We start from the raw sequence: 20,361 nt of genomic DNA on the forward strand, positions 1-20,361 counted from the left end.
GTTCTGATTGGTTGTCCTAGTCATGTGTCTTGTTTCCCATTGGTTTGTTCTTGTCATGTGACCCTCTTGTTTGCTACAAGTAGCCATCATGTTGCCATTGTCTCTCGTCGTGTATTGATGTTGTAACCCGCTGTCGGTGAGTCTAATCTTTTCATGTCTCGTCAAGTCTGTTCATGCCAAGTCAAGTCAAGTCAAGTCAAGTCAAGTCTGTTCATGTCAAGTCTGCTCTGCCTGCTCCACCATGGCCCCCCAGTCTGGCTGCTCCGCCATGGCTGCCCGATCTGCCTGTTCCTCTTCACGGGCCTGGCCCTCCATCCCGCCCCCAGTTCCGCCTCCACTCCACTACCCTCCTGGACTTTTTGGGTTTTGTTTGGGCGTCTGGAGCCACCCTTAGAGGGGGGGAAATGTAATGTAGTGTTTGGGTTTTGTGTCATGTTCATGTTTTCATGTCTTTTATTTTGTAATTGTTTCACCCTGTTAGTATCTTGCTTCCCTTGCCCTCATGTATCTCTGCCTTGTGTATGTGTCATGTTCTGATTGGTTGTCCTAGTCATGTGTCTTGTTTCCCATTGGTTTGTTCTTGTCATGTGACCCTCTTGTTTGCTACAAGTAGCCATCATGTTGCCATTGTCTCTCGTCGTGTATTGATGTTGTAACCCGCTGTCAGTGAGTCTAGTCTGTTCATGTCTCGTCAAGTCTGTTCATGCCAAGTCAAGTCAAGTCAAGTCTGTTCATGTCAAGTCAAGTCACTGATTATTATTTGGATGTTTGGATCACACTGTAAATAAACTGCACTTGGGTTCTCACTTCAACTCGCCTTCAGTGGACTGATTCGTTACAGAGGTAAATATAAAAGGTGCACACAAATACAAAACACCATCATGGTAACAAGCATGACATTAAAATAATGCAATAAACGTTAATTTAGCTACATAAGATGTATTAAACCCTAAAGTACATAACTGAAAGAGAAACTTAAGAAGATACATAATTATTAATTACAGTGTTAAGTGTCACAGGGAATTCTTGAAATGTCAATTTACATTTTGTTTTTTTCACTGTAAATTTTAAGATGAATTGTTCTTTTTTGCTTCCAAAAACTGTAAATTTAACAGTGCATTACATGCCCATTGCTTAGATTACAGCTTTTTCACCGTATATAGTGAGGGAACTTACTGTTTGCCTTTAATGAACAGCTTTCTACTGTAGCATTTTTACACTCATTTACTGTTAAAATTATGAACTTCTTATTTTATTTTATTTTTTTAACTGAGAGGGATGCTTGAAAAAATGTCTGCAAATGTAATGTTAATTTAGTCTGATTAGTTAAAAAAAATAAGCTAATCATATTATTTTCATAAAATTAAAAATGATCTTAATATTTTTATAAAATCATTGCAATGTCATGTGATCCTGGAGCGAGTTTGTTTGTTTATTGTCATTCAGGTATGTTCACAGAATATTGCATTACTTATTACATTACATTGCATAACTGATACTGGAGCCTCTGGGCACATTTTTCATTTATCAGAAATGTTTTGTAGATTACCAGCATTCATGATTTTTCCTCTGCTCTCGTAAGGTCTTCCCAATCCATCCCAAAGCATTTTGAATCGAAATACTGTTGATGAAGACCATGTACAGTATTCCCGGTCAGGTCACACTGCAAACTCAAACCTCCAAACTCATCTAAATCCACTGATACTGTACCGGTAAAGACGAGCAGATCTCTCCATCCCTCGTTTCTCTCATTAATTTTCTCACATTGTCCACCTTTTTGTCCCTTAAAGGGTTAGTTCACCCAAAAATGAAAATTCTGTCATTAATTACTCACCCTCATGTCGTTTCAAACCTATAAGACCTTCGTTCATCTTCGGGACACAAATTAAGATATTTTTGATGGAGAGAGTATCAGCTGGACGTAAACAGCGTATGCTGTTCTTGGTCAGCTGCGTCACACAGGGTGACGCGGAGGAGACAAATTGTTGAATAAAGTCTTTTTTTTTTCTTTTGCACACAAAACGTATTCTCGTAGCTTCGTAAAATTACAGTTGAACCACTGATGTGACAGGGATTATTTTACAGATCTCCTTGCTACGTTTCTGGACTTGGGAACATTTCAGTTGTGTTGCTGTCTATGCAGAGTCAGACAACCAACAGGTTGTGATTTCACCTCCCTCAGCACATGTCCTCCTCTTCTGATTTGCATCTCTCTGTATATGTATAGCTCTTTGGTCTCGTTTCCCCCGGACCGAAAGCATACTGAGCAACTTGACATTGCAATTAGGCTTTAATATAACAGAAAATAGAGCTTTCCCCGGGCCTGTCTCCAGCACCCCCTCTCTCCTGGGCTCAGGCGCTTGACTAAGCACCGTCTCTGGGACCTCCGTGTTTCTAGGCCTTTGTGCCAGGTCTTGAAGTGTTAGCCCCAGTCCAGCTGTGCGGCGTGGCTCTTTCGGTTTAATTGCCCAGTGTCCGTCAACCTATCAGCAGATGCTGGGTGTGTTGCATGGCAAGTAGCTCTTTTCTGGTGCACCGAGTGCTGGAGCATAATGTGCCATAATCAGATGTCATTATCATACGTCTTCAGGAAAGTCGAGTTGCACGGTGGATCCTGTCACTTTATTGCAGTGTTGCATCAATATGTTGATGGCATATTGTGAAGATGCTGAATCAGTTTACTTTTACTGTTTGAGTCGGCATAAAACTGAAATCGTGATCATCTACCTTATTGAAACGTATTCAAGTGAAATGGCTTCTTGATTAAGAAAATAATGTAGGATGGGACTTGTCCCTGTAATTGCTGTTATTTCATGTGAGTGACAGGTTTCTGGAGGGATCAAATCTTACTTGGCTATTGGACAATGTTATTGTCCAGCACTTTTGATGATGGATTGGTGCAGTTTATTGGACTTCTATTGGACTATTGATTATTAACACCCATTCACTGCCATTATAAAGCTGGGAAGACCCAGGACATTTTTTAATATAACTCTGATTGGATTCTTCTGAAAGAATGAAGTCATACACACCTAGGATGGCTTGAGGGGGAGTAAATCATGGGGTAATTTCCATTTTTGGGTGAACTATCCCTTTGATGTTATAAATTATATAATAAACACTGTAGTTTTTGAGAAAAAAATGGGGAATTGTCTATTTTGATTTCATGCAGACTTTAAAAATGTTTTCAAAAGTTTTAAAGGTCCAGTCACATTTACTGATGTTTGGTATATTTTCACGGGTGAAATTTCAGTAGTGAAGATAATTTCAGTAGGAATCCAATCACGTGAGGGTGAAATATCTCCACATGCAGATTTCCCAATGGGTTTAAGTTAATCACTTGAATTGACCTGTTAAAGGGATAGTTCACCCAAAAATTTAAATTCTGTCATAATTTACTCACCCTCAGATTATTCTAAACCTGTATGAGTTTCTTTTTTTGGGTGAACTATCCCTTTAACCAACAGAAAGCTGCTCGGTTTGAAAGTGACCGTGCGAGCAGTGCTTCATACATCATTGCACTATTGACAATAAACAATGGACAATGAAAATTCACTAATGTTAACGCACCTTTAAACTCCAACCGAGATACTGCCATTTGTCCAAAAGCTCTTCATGTTTCTCTACAGACAAAAGTGCATCTTGTCCTTTTTATTACTGCGTGACCAGTAAGCCAATTGCTTTCAATGGGAAACTTTAGGCATCAATAGACTGACACGAAAGCCTTTGGAATTTCATGAAACGATATATTGGTGTATAATTTTTTCATCATGATATGATATGTAGGGTAAATATGTGCTGTGCTCTATCCTCTCAATAGCAAAACAAACACAGGCACATTTTTTATTAATTTGTTTTGGTACAAACTCCAAAACACCTTCGTTTTGGTAAGATTTTTGTTCAAAATGGTGTCTCACATGTTCGTTCTTCATTTTTCCTTGAAGTATATCAAGGCCTTTGAAGGTTAAAACTGAGCTCACATTAATTTATTACACTACAATTGCATCTTAAATGTTGCATCTCTTAACAATAAGACGAGACTTCCATTTATACAGCCGTCATTTTAAAAGACTAGTTCACTCAAAAAATGAAAATCTTGCAGACAATTTCTCACCCGCAGGCCATCCAGGATGTAGATGAGTTTGTTTCTTCATCAGGTTTGGAGAAATGTAGCATTGCATCAGTGTCTCAGCAATGGATGCTCTGCAGTGAATGGGTGCCGTCAGAATGAGAGTCCAAACAGCTGATAAAAGCATCACAATAATCCACACCACTCCAGTCCATCAATAAGGCATTTTTTAACTCCAAACAATTGTTTCCGGCTAGAATACAAATCCATAATAACACTTCCTCCAGTAAAAAATCACCTGGTCTGAATCAGGAGAGAAATCTGCACAGATCAAGCACCGTTTACAAGCCAAAACAGCTCTAAACAAATATGTTATTGATGTGAGAGACAACAGGAGATGGACTTTTTCACTGGAGGAAGCATTATTATGGATTATGGACTTTTGTCCAAAAGCTTAACGATTTCTCTATATTGCTTACATTGTTTCCATGAACTGACCATGAACATGACAGATAATGTCCGCAGTAACAATGAATTTACATCCTAAAATCTAATCCTGTCATTGACGACCTCTTGTAGTTGAGAACTTACTTTAAGGTCCTTTGGTATATTTTGTGACTACCCATCCAACGTTCCTGCAGTAAGAGAAAATGCAGAATTAGCTTTTTTGTTTCGTCCATTCACTTTTTCTGTCACATAATTTCTGTTAAACATATGACATTGTCATTTTGACTGCTGAGGTGTGAATTTGTTGAGGATATGATCATGAGTAAGGTCTGTGCTGTCCGCAAGCAAACCTCACTGAGGTTTGAAACTCCCAAAGCATAATGCAATTACCAGAATTGTTTTTAATGCAACAGATATAAAATTCCATGAAGAAGCGATGCGAGTCTGTAAATAATACCGGACAAGATTAAACAACAATTAGCTGACACTAAGTGATCATGTGCCTGTATAAGGAGGAGCTGGGGATGGAGGAGGGTAAGCGCATGTTTGTGCGACAGACTGAGGCAAGTGTGAGTACGGATGAACTTGTAGATTTTATTTAATTGTAGTGGGAGGAGTTGCGATCAGCTGATGCTGGCTGTCACGCCGTGGTCTGCCTGAACTACTTTTGAGCTCCATTCGTCACTCAAACTACATTTAGACGAGCTCCTCTTAAACCACTGTACTCCTTCTGCTATTAGAGGCTTCAAGCAATATGTCCTCAGATCGACTCATGGCAGATACCTTCAAAAGAGACAGGCGGGCCTACGCAGATTTCTCTCCAAACGCTCATGAATAAAACAAGCTTCATCAGGCAGAGTCTCATGTGGACATGATGAAAACTCTCAGACTGTTTTGTTTCTGCAACCAAATCTCCAGTATTTACTCTGTAAATTAAAGAAATCATCTTGAATTATTCTCAGAAAGATGCTGTCGGAACTTCAGGCGAAGTGCAGAAATGAGCCCACAGTAGTGTGGAGAAGCGTCTGGTGGAATATGCGGAAATGGAATATTTGATCAGGGCTCAGGGTTTGATTGTGATGTTTGCGCGCTCTCTTCCCCCTCTCTGGGGCCCGATTCAAAACAACACCACGCTATACACATGTAATTAATTCATTACTCTTGGTGATGGTGGTTCTCATATCTTCATTGTGCCTGTCTTCTCTTTAAACCGTGCATATTTTTGTCAGTGGCTGGAGAAGGGAAGAAGCAGGGCCCGGTCCGACTGCACACGTCTGATTATAGAGGCATTGATCTCTCACATTCAAAATAGAAATCCAGGCTTTTTTATGAATAATTGATCAATAATTGATAGCTCCCTTTCTAATTGTTTAGTTGTTAATACTTCACGAGTATCATTTAAGTTTTACTCGAATGTAAGTTTTACCATTTAAGCAAAGTGATTTTCTGTTTTGTTTTGTTCTTTGTTGTTCAGCCTCAATGTGAGCCACAGTGAAATGGTTTCTATCTGCAATTGCAAATAACGAGTAAATAGCCTGGCCATTCTTTATATTTGTCATTGCACAAATTATATTCTGCCAAAGTCTTATTTCCTTCATGCAAATGATGATGTGAATGGAGTAGTTTTAATCGTGATGCTCACACCGGTTAGTTGTCATTGAATGCTTTACTTTATAAACACTCACACTTGTGTCTGTACAGCTCTGTGTGTGTGTGTGTGTGTGTGTCTACAGCAAATATCATGTTTGTCGTTTGGCAAGCGGCTGATTTATCACATTTTCCCGAGCTTTGACATTCAGATTGCTTTTGATTGACGTGGACGCTCAGGACACACACGCTCATTTACAGATATTCATATTCTGTGAGCGTGTTGAGTTTGTGTAAGTGTGGGTGTTGTTCATACACGCCCGCCTGATTATTTGACTCCACACCAGTTCGTATTTTAAGACTACAGTAGTTGTTTTGTTTTTAGCCTTTCTCTTTCAGTCTTTCTTTCTCTTACTTTATGCCTCATTGTCTCTCTCTCACACACACAGTGATTAAAGCATAGTGATGGTGAGGTGCACGAGTGCACTAGATAAACAAGATCTCTCCCAAGGCTGTCTAACATCCATCCGTTTCACTGAAAACTGTGAAATATGCTTGTTAAAGAACATTGTGTGCACTTTCTGAATTATTTGATAACATGATTGTATAGTATAATTATAGAATTGTATAATTATAACATATAATTCAATTAAATAATTATGTATGTATATATATATATATATATATATATGTGTGTGTGTGTGTGTGTGTGTGTGTGTGTGTGTGTGCGTGCAATTCAGGGTGACAAAACAGTAATGTAGTGTTTTGTCAAACTGCACTGCTACGCTTTGGAAGAGTTGCTTGTCAATGAAAAAGCTAGTCTTCTGAAAACAGCTGAGCTACTGTCACATTACTGAAAAATGCTACAACTTTTAGTAGTTAAACAGTGCATTTATCTGTCAGCCTCTCAGTATCTCCCTCATAAACACACACACACACGAACAGACAACCTGTGATGCTGTACACACAATACACTTTCACTCGTTTATGAACAGTATTTATTACGTCGTTTAAATTATAGCTGTGTTTAGTTGAAACACTACAGCGGATACTGTGCGATCATGATTAATGTTGATTGGATTGAGCGGGGCAGATTTCTCAGGAGAGAGGTGCAGGTATGCCGGCTGAACCTGCAGCTACGGGTGCTTTTCCTGCTCCTCTGTGCCCTTCTTTCCTCCACAGCAGCACTGTAAGAGATTACGGCCGGAGTAATTAATCACAGAGGATTATTACTGCTGTTGTGTGGTTTTGTGGAGAGGCCTGAGGCTGCAGATGAGGATTCTGCATGGGTTTGGGATCATTCGGTTTAAGGGTTTGTTTTAAGGAGGGAGACAATGCGAGTCTTGTGCGTCCTTGGAGTATTCTTGTCTTTTATTGATGTGAAATCCCTCTCACACATGCTGTATCGTTGTGTGTGATGCTGTATCGTTCCTGTGCTGTGTGTTTTCAGGATGAGTATGTGGACCATTCTACTAAATTTGTGGTACCACAGTAAAAATAATTATTTTAAAAAATCTATTAAATATTCATGTATTGGGTATTTCATAAAGATGTTATGATCCACTTAAACCCAAATCATTAATTGAAATGATAAAAAAGCTAAATATATGCTAAATAAAATTGGTGGAGTACTTTCTATTATGAGGTGTGTGTGTGTGTGTGTGTGTGTGTGTGTGTGTGTGTGTGTGTCTGTCTCTGTCTGTGTCTGTGTCTGTGTGCGTGTGCGTGTGCCTGTGTCTGTGTGTGTCTGTGTGTGCGTCTGGTTTGTGTTTGTGTTTGTGTGTGTGTGTGTGTGTGTGTGTGTGTCTGTGTCTGTGGGTTTGTGTGAGTGTGTTTTAGTTTTTAAAGATCTGTTTTATTTCTACGAAAGGACACAGCACACGATGTAGATACTCGTTGTTTGATTTTAATAATAAATAATTTAAAAAATATTTTAATAATAATTAAAATAATTAAATAGATTTAGATAATAATAGATGGTAATAATAATTAAAAAGATGTAGATACTCAGTGTTTAATTTTTAATAAAAAATAATAAAAATATTTAAATAATAATGAAAATAATTAAATAATAATGATAAAAAAAAGTTAGTAAAACACTTTCATGTCACTACCGAAACACAGAATGATTTAGCTTATTGGCAGAGCCTGATTTTAGCTGTGTCCATTTATTTTTTACCAGAACGTGAGATTTCCAGAGTGTTTGTGATTAGATCCCATTATTTTGAAGTACAGTAAATGTGCCCCCAGAGTCCGAAAATCCTGTTTGTAACTTTAGAGCTGTCAATATTTTATGCAATTAAATAAACGTTTTGGGGTTTTAATCTAAAATGTAATGTTTCCAGACATGTGCTGGCTAGATTTTTTTTTTTTTAAGTAATGCTCAAAATTACCTTAAAAACATCGCAATATCAAACAGAGTTTCAGTCCTGATGTGAGTATTTGAGTAGTGACTAAATTTAAATCAATAAACATAATTAAAGGATCGGGAAAGACTGTACTGTAAACATACTGAAAAAAGATGTTCTCAGGTTGTCGAATAGTACTGTTTATTTCACTCGCTTGTTTTAAAATGATGGTGATTTCTGTTTAAGTGTAAAGTTAAAATTCAAGAGTAGTGTTTGTCCTTCAAAATACAATAATGATGGGAACAATTGATTGTCTTTAATATAATGGCTTTTTATTGAGATTGTTGACAGTTGAAAATCTTTTAGAAAAATCTGTTAAAAAAATTTTACAGGGAGGTTGAAAATAACAGATAAATAAAATAGATAATAGATCAATATTAGTGCTTTCAAACGATTAATCGCGATTAATCACATCCAAAATTATTTTTTTTGTTTACATAATATATGTGTGTGTACTGTGTATATTTATTATGTATATATAAATACACACACATGCATGTATATATTTCAGAAAAATATGTTATGTTTATATATTAAATATATTTATTTACAATATAAATTATATGAATATAAATATTGACGTGTATTTATATATACATAATGAATGTACACAGAACACACACATATATTATGCAAACAAAGACTTTTATTTTGTATGCGATTAATCGTTTGACAGCACTAATAAATATAATCCTTTGTAATATAGTGAATACAAATGTGCATGAGGTGTATTCCATAACAATATGAAAATATTGTATGCAAATTGAATGTTCTTTTACTAGAAGCATGGCATGAAAAGACAAACATTTTTAAATATGTCTTACTCTAAATTTAAACCCGTTCTGTAGAATGGTTACAAAGTGTGTTCCCTCAGCCGTTCATCCTGAGATAAAAGAGTTTAGAGTTAAGTTCATTCTATTATGTGTTAATTGATGAGGCTAAAAGGTGATCAGTGTTTCTGGATCAATATTTGATCATTTCACACTTTTCTCACAGCACTGTGATTCAGGCGTTTGTATCATTTACTCCACAATCCTTTCAGTTTCACAAAGCTTTTTCATGCATTGACGTTCTCAAATGCACTGTAAACTTCGCCCAAACAAACCTGCGCAAATAAACAGCATCACACCCCGCAGCTGCTCATCCGTCCTGCTTTAGCACGGCTTCAGCTCGACACTCCCGCACGCTTGAATTCAATATCCTATCTCACATGTCCGCTTAATGTTATTTCAGGAGCCGGTAACCTCCTTAAGTCGGCGGTGTTATATCAATGAATTGCTGCTGTGTAAAGAGGAACAGAAAGTTTCCGCTTCTGCGTGTGGCTCTACGGTTGCGGATAAACCCGATAAAGCTGAAGCGCTTGATTCAATCTAAATGGCGGGCCCCTCTGAGCCCCCGTGTTCAACGGACCAGCACTCCATCAATCACTGATAATGGGCCCCGGCCATTTCTCTCTGATGTTTACCTTATTGCATCGGATTCTAACGAGCCATCGCTGCTAATCAGCCCACTGGATGACGGAGGCGGATGGATTTGTTTCTGTGTGATCATTTCAATGAAACATGGTCCTGCATGCCTACATGACTCTAGGGGCCCCGAGCTGCAATTACACACATAATCACAATTGAATTTCAGCGGAGGCTCCACTATCCATCCTGCCAACCAAACTGGGATTAAGTGCAGATGAAGTGAAAGTCTTTAGCTTTCTGCTGCAGATAGTGACGCGTTATCTAATGCTGTGATTATGATATATCTAATGTGTGCATCATCAGCTTCAGCTCCTATACAGACGGATGACAAAGGAAAATCCAGTGGCTCTGTTAAAACCCATTAATGCCATGAATGATCATTATGATGATTACTATATGTGACCCTGGGGCACAAAACCAGTCATAAGGGTCAATTTTTTGAAATTGAGATTTGTGCATCATCTGAATATGAAAGCTGAATAAACAAGATTTCCATTGATGTATGGATTGTTAGGATAGGACAATATTTGGCCGAGATACAACTATTTGAATATTTGGAATCTGAGGGTGCAAAAAAATCTAAATATTGAGAAAATCATCTTTAAAGTTGTTCAAATTAAGTTCTTAGCAATGCATATTACTAATAAAAAATTAAGTTTTGATATGTTTACGGTAGGAAATTTACAAAATATCTTCATGGAACATGATCTTTACTTGATATCCTAATGATTTTTGGCATAAAAGAAAAATCGATAATTTTGATTATTGCTACAAATATACCCCAGCGACTTAAGACTGGTTTTGTGCTCCAGGGTCACATATTAGCATCCACACCAACAAACAATAACGCTCTGTTTATTATAAGCACACACTGCAGCTTTAAATGCATACGCTCTCAGGGGTGGATTCTGATTGGCTGTTAATGTTTTGTTTTTGAGTCATCTGTGGAAAAAAAATAAGAAAAAAAAAGTTCTGAAAGTGATTCCAACAATATTGACTGAATGGCTTGATGAGGATGAAAATCATGTGCATGTCCTTCACAGTCACCAGAATTCACCAATGGAAGTTTTTGGGCCAATATGACAGTATTCTCCACCACCATCATCAAAACACCAAATGAAGGAATATCTTATGTACAATTTGGTTTCCATCCCTCCAGTAGGCACCAAGTCACATTGATGGCAATGAGCGGGTTTGGCTCTAAGGAGAGAAGCGGAGAGACAAACTGAGCTCGAGAAGAGTTAAATACGCTGGTTAAAAGACTTGTGGAGCATTGGTAGACAGAAACTGAGGGTTGTTCGGTTTTAGCATGCCAACCACATCGTGCCTGTTTTCTAATGTCCACTCAAACAATCATATTATCCACTTGAATTTGGACTGAACTGTACAATTTGCTTTTCTTAATGACTGTGATTACCCTCCCCTCTCCTTTCACTTGAAAGTTGAAACTCGTAGAAGGTAATGTTATGAGGGACTCAATTTTGCATGACTCCTCTCATCAGCGAGTGAAACAGCAATAAAGGCAAATTGCTCCTGGGAGACGCGAACGCTTTAGAATAAATTACGTGCGGGAACAGAGGTATAATTAATTTACAGGCTGTATTGATAGTCCCCCTTCACTGCTCACTATATGTCTTCATCTCGGCTAACGTCTTCATTATGTGGAGGACAGGAGAGAAGCGAGTCAACAGACTAAATGAATTGCCATAAGACTTGTACACAAACTGTTTCCACCGCGTAAGGGTTTCTCTCAGGCTTTTAATTAGCACGCTGAAAAATTATTTGATAAGTATGTGCTTAAGGTGTGCAAACTGGGAGAAGTGTACATATGCAGAGAGACCTTAAAGCATAAAAGACGTCCTAATGATGTATTAAATGTGCTGTTTATAACTCATTACTAATATTGCAATGTGCTTTTTTTCTTATTTCAGCTAAAACCGATGAAGCACTGAAAGCAAAGGAGAGTACGAGAGAGGAAAAGACAAAGGAGGAGGGTGAGCCGAACTTTAAGATGTTTAACCTGCAGCTAACAGAGGAAACATATTGAAGCCTGGCAAGGAATTAAAAAAGTAACATTTGTATCTCACAATTCAGAGTTTTTCTTGTAGTTTTCATTTGATAATTCTGAGTTTATATATTAGGATTCTGACTTTATATCCCGCAATTCTTAGAAAAAAAGTCAGAATAGTGAGAGATAAAACAAATATTGTAAGATAAAATGTCACAAGTTACCGTTTTTTACCATTTCGTTTTTTTCTTTTTGTTGTGAATAAGTGTGGTCATATTTTCCAAAATCCAGTCAATCACAAATGTCACTGTCCACTGTCTATTGCCAATAATGCAATAAAAAAAATAGCCAGACAGCAGTAAATGTGAACACATCTTAAAGGGTAACTGAGCAGCAAATCAGCATATTAGAATGATTTCTGAAGATCATGTGACACTGAAGACTGGAGTAATGATTACAGAAATACATTACAGTTTAACAGATATTCACATAGAAAACAGATATTTTAAATTGTAACAATATTACTGTGTTTCGATCAAATAAATGCAGCCTTGGTGAGCAGAAGAGACCTAATAAAAAAACATTTAAAAATCATAATGTTTCCAAACTTTTAACAAGTACTGTATATATTCCATACAGCCCAAGTTAATTATTTATCATTATTAAATAATAAATTATATTTATTTATTATAATTTTGCATGATATTGACATCATTCACTTGTTCCTTCTGAAAGCATGTTGAACTTTAGTGATATTGATACATAAATGTGTGTGGTTATGGTCTCTCACCTTCAATTCATTAGAACTTGAAAATCGGTATATCATTTCATAATTTCAGCTCATCTCCAGCATGATTCCCTCATTCTCTCATGGATCTCGATTCCTGCGCTGGCAAACTCGCAGTCTTTCTTAAGCAGAGTTCATGCTGTAATCTCACCCCTTGGAGTCAATTGACTTCTCCTCCTTCTGAAACCCTTTCATTTCTCTCAAAACTCCTCCTGTTTTATGAAGGAACGCATTCTTCCTGCCTAGTGCTGGAAGGCTCTTAACACCACCTCAACCCCGCTTTGGTAACATGCATAAATAGTCACAATTACAGTCTTTTGGAAGTGTCTTTAGCCACCGAAAACTCAGTTTCTCAATTTCTCTGTCCTCACGATGTGGAAGTGACACAGTGAAAGCAGGTTTTGGTCTGGCCTTAATCTTCACTCGCTCATGATGAACAATCCAGCTGAACTGTGAAAATGAACACTATAAAATGAAGAAAACACAGTACTTACTGCTGGACAGCTGAGATTTGTGACTGCAGATATGTGTGCCTGTATTATATCAGCACTCTTTCCTAGTAAATAAATCAATTCTCATTGTTTTACTGGGGATTTCACACAACATACTTCCGAATGGAGCCCATCTACCTTTTAAAATCAAACTACAAAAAATATTTCGGTTTTTATTAGGGCTGTGAAGCGATTCTTTTTTTTTTTTTTTTCTAAATTACATGATATGCTGATTAATTAATTAATAGCAAATGAATCACATCAGTTTGGGCTGAGAAATTACCCCCTAAATGATTAAGTCATTGTTGTTTTAAATGAGAAAAGCATTGAATAGACGAAAAAGTACAACAAACAAAAAAAGTAGCTTTAGAAAGAAATATTTGATTTCAACAAAATATTTATTACACACAAAATTTTAAGGCTACAATGTGGCCATAACATTGTTTTCAGAAGCTGCATTTGAAGTGGCATTTAGGCTGTTCAGAGACAGCATGAATGCATTTACACTGTAATTACAGTTACATAAATCATTCTGAGATTAATGGCGTTTAAATGTGCATTAATGGGTTTAAAAAATATTAAAATATGAATTGGTTTTTAAAAAGATGAGATGATACTCTAAATAGGAATCTAAAACGGTCAGTAGGTAACTGTCAGACTGTCAACAAACAGCTGATTTATTCAGAAACAAAGCAAATTACTCTTTATGAACGAGTCACTGAATCATTGACTCACTCGATTTGTTAAAAAATGCGAATTCATTCAGTAACAAAACTGCTGTTTATTGCTCGGAGAGGCACAACAATTCTATTTTCATTTGCCAAACTGAGCAAAAACAGACAATATTGTATCTAAAATGTAACATAATATTAACTTCGTGTTTATTGAACTGTTAAATCTGGTTAAATCGACAGTCCTAATTTTCTTTTGTTCAGTTTAAATTACATTTACATTACATTTAGTCATTTAGCAGACACTTTTATCCAAAGCGACTTACAAATGAGGACTAACAAACGAACAACAATATATAAGTGCAAATGACAAGTCTCGGTTAGCCTAATTTAAATGTGCATTAATGGGTTTAAAAAATATTAAAATATGAATTGGTTTTTAAAAAGATGAGATGATACTCTAAATAGGAATCTAAAACGGTCAGTAGGTAACTGTCAGACTGTCAACAAACAGCTGATTTATTCAGAAACAAAGCAAATTACTCTTTATGAACGAGTCACTGAATCATTGACTCACTCGATTTGTTAAAAAATGCGAATTCATTCAGTAACAAAACTGCTGTTTATTGCTCGGAGAGGCACAACAATTCTATTTTCATTTGCCAAACTGAGCAAAAACAGACAATATTGTATCTAAAATGTAACATAATATTAACTTCTTGTTTATTGAACTGTTAAATCTGGTTAAATCGACAGTCCTAATTTTCTTTTTCAGTTTAAATTACATTTACATTACATTTAGTCATTTAGCAGACACTTTTATCCAAAGCGACTTACAAATGAGGACTAACAAACGAACAACAATATATAAGTGCAAATGACAAGTCTCGGTTAGCCTAACGCAGTACACGTAGCAAGGTGTATATATATATATATACACCTTGTATATATATAAGTGGTGTGCGGTTCCTGAGATGCCATTTTCCAATAGGGTTGACAGGAGAATCTGGTGGTTCACCGTATCAAAAGCAGCAAACAGTTTAATTATCTTATACAAGATTTCCCTTTGTTTTAGTTTTTTTTCAAATTCAAATCAGCAAAAATTGCACTTCAGTCTGTAACCGTTTTTCTCTGACGCAGACCTGCATTCTGTCTGTATTCATGCAGATCATATATTTTAATGAGCCGTATAACAGCATTTAACCCATATCATTAGAGCAGCTTGCTCTTTCACCATGGAAAAGCCAAAGACTTTTTCTTAATTATGCTGTGTCGTGCGGGTCACCTTTACAGGTGTGTACCTCTCTGTGTGTGACCGTATTAGAGAATGATACCACCATTAAACATTTAGATGGAATTTAACACCCCTACACACACACAGACTGCCCCCTGTATCCATTAATTTCTAATCTGAATATAACAAGCTGTGTTGTCATTCACAAGAGCTGTCTGCCGGAGTGCTGAACAAGCCTGTGTGTGCATGAGAGAAAATCAGACAGTCAATAGAACAGAGACGATCAGTGACCAACAGAGAGCTGCGTTTAATCAGATACATTTGCTGAATTTGATTGAATCTCCACTGCAAACTTAATTAGAAGCCTGATTTAATATGGAACATCTGGTAAATGGTCCGTAAATATGATAATTATTGCCTAATTAGTATTTTTTTTAGGTGGAAGTTGCATGTTACTGAGTGTTCATTAAGATTTTCCCATTTGCCTAGATTTAAATTATGTGAATTTTGGGATATTGTGTAAAAAGTTGTATGTATAGTGAAAAGACATGCGCTTATTTAAGAATTTAAGAAAGTATTACCTTTAAATATTTCTGAAATATTCCCTCAGAGAAGAAAATATTACCAGAGCAGTATTATTGCATAGCATTTCATATGTTGCTTTTGTCATTGCAATGTTCAGATTTTTTTGTTTAATTTCACATTACAGCTTACAGCATAGCTACATCAGATGGTTTGTTGTGTCAGATATAGATGAGTAAATCTAGAGTAAGGTAATCTCTTTAGAAATCAAAATGATTTGACCTGTGAGCTCAACAGTAGTATCTCCTGAAAGACTGTTGTTAAATATTTAGCGCTTTCCTGTCATGAATACAAATGCTGTGTAAATGAGGGTCTATAGGCAGTTGACCCTGGGACTGGAGCCTGCTGAGTGGGGCTCACGCTAGCCTAAATGATTTAATTCTCATTACTTCAGCTAGTGTTTTAAGGAAACGCTTTGAAATACATCACCTGGTAAACGCCGCTCTTCCCTGTCTCTTAGAGCTCTTCTACTTTTGTCCATGGGGAAAAACTGACTGTTCGTTGGTTTGACACCACATGGTATTTCTGTTATTATGCAGTTTGCTTATATCATCATGAACTGCTTACGTTATTCTGCGTTGCGTAAGATACATTGTTATATACTACAATGGCCTTCAAAAGTTTGGAAATGCCCTTGGTTTCAAAGTGGGATTTTGGACAATATCAGCATCAGTCCTTATGATCTATTGATCGATTCAGTAAACTAACTTGAAAATCATCAAGAAAGATTTTCCTTTTGATTATATAATAATGACAATATATACATGTTCACAGTCAGACATGCCCCTTCGTCAGCTGTAATGCCTGATTACTGGATTCAACTCGGCTCAGGAATTGTTTTTTTTTTTTGTTAGATGTTTGGTTAAGCACACCTTTAAAGTTTGACACATTGATTGCTTATTAAGGCTACTACACAACAGACATTTATAAATTCAACAGTTTATAAATAGCTCTAGTACTTCCCTGCTGAATAACCCTGGCTGAAACACTCTAAGCTGGTCTCAACTGGTTATGATGGTCTCTCAGCGTGGCCATGTTGTGTTTAGCTGGTTTATCCCAATTTAGTCCAGCTGAAAGTGCTCAAAACCCTTTAAGACTTCAATGGTCAAAACCATTGTTCAGGGCTTTCATTGCTAAATGATCTTGTGTTTTCAAATGAATCAGTTGAGTCCATGATTCAATGACTCATTCATACAGACAGTCAGCTGAATCAGCTGTGTGAAGAACTCTGTTGAATGAATGACTCAGTGACTCACTTATTAAGACATAAGCTGCGTCCAAAATCACATACTGTGAGCAGGTACTATATTTGATTTCAAACTTGTTTTGCAACCTTTTGCAAGTACTTTTTCTATATAGTATGAAAATGGGTAGTGTGAATGAAACTGAAGCGTACTACATCCGTCATTTTGTCGTTGTCATGCGAACTACCAGCGTCAGTTGTGTTGCATTCATAAATCCTCTCCTGTTGCCTCATGGGATAGTGAAATGTCCATCAAATGCGCACTCCAGGATCTCGTAGATGTAGTAGGTTGTCCAGGTACTTTTCGCCTGCTGGCTGCTGTTTTTTGAATTCTATGAATTCGGACATACTACTCTTTTCACATACTTAGTATATAATAAGAAGTAGGCATATTTTAATGCATCAAGTGACTTGCTGGTTTTAGTTTCATATTTAGATTAGCATTTCGATTATTATTATTAATTATTATTTCATGTTTCAATATTCATGTATTAAAAAAAAGCCTTGTTAACATCTGGGTTGTCAAAACAAAGAAACCTCGAACTGCAGAGAGCCTGCAGTCAAAAAGCGAAAGCAGCAGAGTCCGTTTTTAAACCGCAAAGATTTCAACAACAGCAGCAAATGATACTTGCTCATATGAAATATGAAAATGTGTTTTTTCTCTCAGTGGGTCTTGATGTAGCCCTGATGTGGTGATCACTGATAATCATGGGTAATCCTCAAACCGTTATATTCATCCGTGCCTGCAGGAGAGCAGTGCTGAAGCACAACTGGCATAAACTGTGTCACAAGCAACATTCAACTTATGTTTAGAGAGAGAGCGGTCAGCTATAAGACTTTTGGAGTTTACTCAGCTTATGGGGAGAAAAAAATTTGTATCATCTGAACAATTAAAGTTGGTCTGTGCTTTTCTCAAACATAATATAATACGTTCTTTCAACTCAAAAATAAGCTGAAAAGTAAGCTCAGAATTAACATGACAATGATGTAGAATTCTTAATTTATTAATCAAACTAAAAAGAGGTGATATAGAGTTACTTCTATACAGCAAACCAAGTTGTACATACATACTGAAATGGAAATGAAGAAACTTTTACTACAAAATAAAATCTACAACACTACATAGAGCTTGTGAAATGTTGGCTTTTTTATGTAATGTCACCTTTTCTGTATTCAGTAGTTCAGTCAACATTTGTCAGACAAAATGGATTTTTTTACAATGTGCTTAAGAACCCAATCGCTTGTATGGCACTTTATATAAAGTATAGTGCCTGCTTACAGTACGAGTGCATTCACTCATCTAAAAAAACTCTGCTTTCCCTTTTTAGGGAACACTTACTAGTTATTAGTTTGCAAACCAGCCATTAGTTATCAGATGTTTATTGTGTCCGAAATCTACATGCAAAACTGCAACAGAAACAGCCTGCTTTGAGAAACAAGATTGTGTTACTAGAACCCGCTAAAGGTCAAAGGTTAAAAGAAATGTGTGAATCAAGGTGTATTTCACACAGGTGAGATTCATCAATGCAAGCCCTATGTAACTGTAATATTGAAGTAAAATATGTCTGTCATTCAAAGCAATGCTTTTCTATGCTCCAGTGATTAGTTATGCCTGGCTTATAAGCAGTGAATCAGTATTGTAGACCCAGGGGAAATAAAATTGGCAGAAAATCAGAGTGAGAAGATTTAATTATCACGAGGAGACCTTTTCCGTCGACCGGCCCACTGAACCCAAAAAACCTAATCCGCCCGGACATCAGCCTCCTCCTTATAATTTGTTTCCCATGCAATCATATGCCAATTTTTTTGGCATAATTTTTTCCCCTCTGAAAAGCCATGGTGGTTGATCCCTTCCCTCTTCTCTCGTGTGAGTTGAACATAAAGAAACAATGGTGCTTCATGCAACCTTTCACCTGTTTTGACACTGAATATTTAGACATATTGTTGACCAGTGTCTGCAGCTGGAATATTTCCCCAGATGCATAAAGAGCTACACATGCAGCTGTTCTCCTGTGCATGTTTAAAGCTGGATTAAATGATGGATGATTGACAGCCATTCCTCCGCTCTGTTATTGGTGTCACACTAGCCAAGAGCTGCACTGGATATATAAATGCTAGAAATCTGTTTTTGTTTTGTTTCCTTATTCTATAATGTATGCACATTTTGTTTATCGACACATTTTATATTTACGACCTCATTTTATTTTAATATCAAAACTTTACACTATCAAAATATTAAACTTCACTATGCTAAAATATCAATTACTGATTATTCAAGTGTGCACACAGATGAAATAATAACATTAGGAAAACTGGTGTAAATATGTGGTAACAAATAATATAAAAATACAATGTACAGACATCACATGGGGCACAAAAGCCGTAACATTTAGGAGCGCTATGCACACATAATAGTTTTATATCATTTAAAACTTCTACAGCAGAGGAGAAGACGAATGGCCATTCATTTGTGCTGTTTTACTTAAAAACATTTACCCCAACAAATGCAGACATGTCCACACTCAAGCATTTCATTGGGCAACAGCCCGCTCTTTACAGCTGATATGCTTCACAAATAACTGACAGTCATGATTTTCATTTATAATAACCAATACTAAGATCCGGCATTAGTAAACTACTCTTCACTCTTCGGTTACGTTCACATTCGAGCTCTGGCAGTATCCTGGCTCTCGGCTTATCTTGACTGGATCAGTGATTCAGTGAGTTGTTGACTCAAGAACAGCTGCAATCGAATCAGTTTGATTCACAAATGAATCATTCAGTGCAGTTTGTGAACCGAGCCAACAGGTTCATTTGGAAAGAATCAGCTCGTTCACGAATCGGACATGGCTCTCGTGTCTTCAGTCTCTTCAAAATAATGAGGAACGATATGTTTTAATGGAATGTAGTAGAGTAAAAATATTATGCTTTGGGATGTAGTGAAGTAAAAGTAAAATATTTCCCAGAATAACAGTACTCTGATAAAATACACATACTTGAAAAATGTACTTGTGCTTTGTTACTGTCCACAACTGTATCTAACCCATGTATGTATAATAACCATTCAGTTAGTATATTTTTTGACTATGTTCACTATTTTTATTTCTGTGAAGCTTGTCTGAGTAAAGGATTCATCTGCTTATTTTAACATGCAGTTACACGGTTTGAAATGTGCTGATAGAGGTTTGGTAGCTCTGTTAACAGCTGTTTGTGTTGAACATGTTCTCTTAGGAGCCTGTGTGTTTTAGGGACAGCGTGAGGGTGGCCTGTCCAAACCCACACACACACACTTACCCGCGGCCCACACACACACTCACGCCCACACGCACACACACTCACACTCACACTCACACTCACACTCACAC

The 20,361-nt window shown here is 36.8% G+C and overlaps 1 protein-coding gene across 1 annotated transcript in view; it reads left to right on the forward strand.

Moving 5' to 3' along the window:
* Nucleotides 1-20,361, forward strand: part of LOC107661333 (serine/Arginine-related protein 53-like) — a 151,133-nt gene that overhangs the window by 111,050 nt on the left and 19,722 nt on the right. Inside the window, exon 6 of the mRNA XM_016450854.1 lies at nucleotides 11,912-11,974. Coding sequence (XP_016306340.1) covers nucleotides 11,912-11,974 — 63 coding nt within the window. The remainder of the gene's footprint in view (nucleotides 1-11,911; nucleotides 11,975-20,361) is intronic.

Source organism: Sinocyclocheilus anshuiensis, unplaced genomic scaffold, assembly GCF_001515605.1.
Source record: "Sinocyclocheilus anshuiensis isolate Anshui unplaced genomic scaffold, SAMN03320099.WGS_v1.1 scaffold707, whole genome shotgun sequence".
Classification (NCBI taxonomy): domain Eukaryota; kingdom Metazoa; phylum Chordata; class Actinopteri; order Cypriniformes; family Cyprinidae; genus Sinocyclocheilus; species Sinocyclocheilus anshuiensis.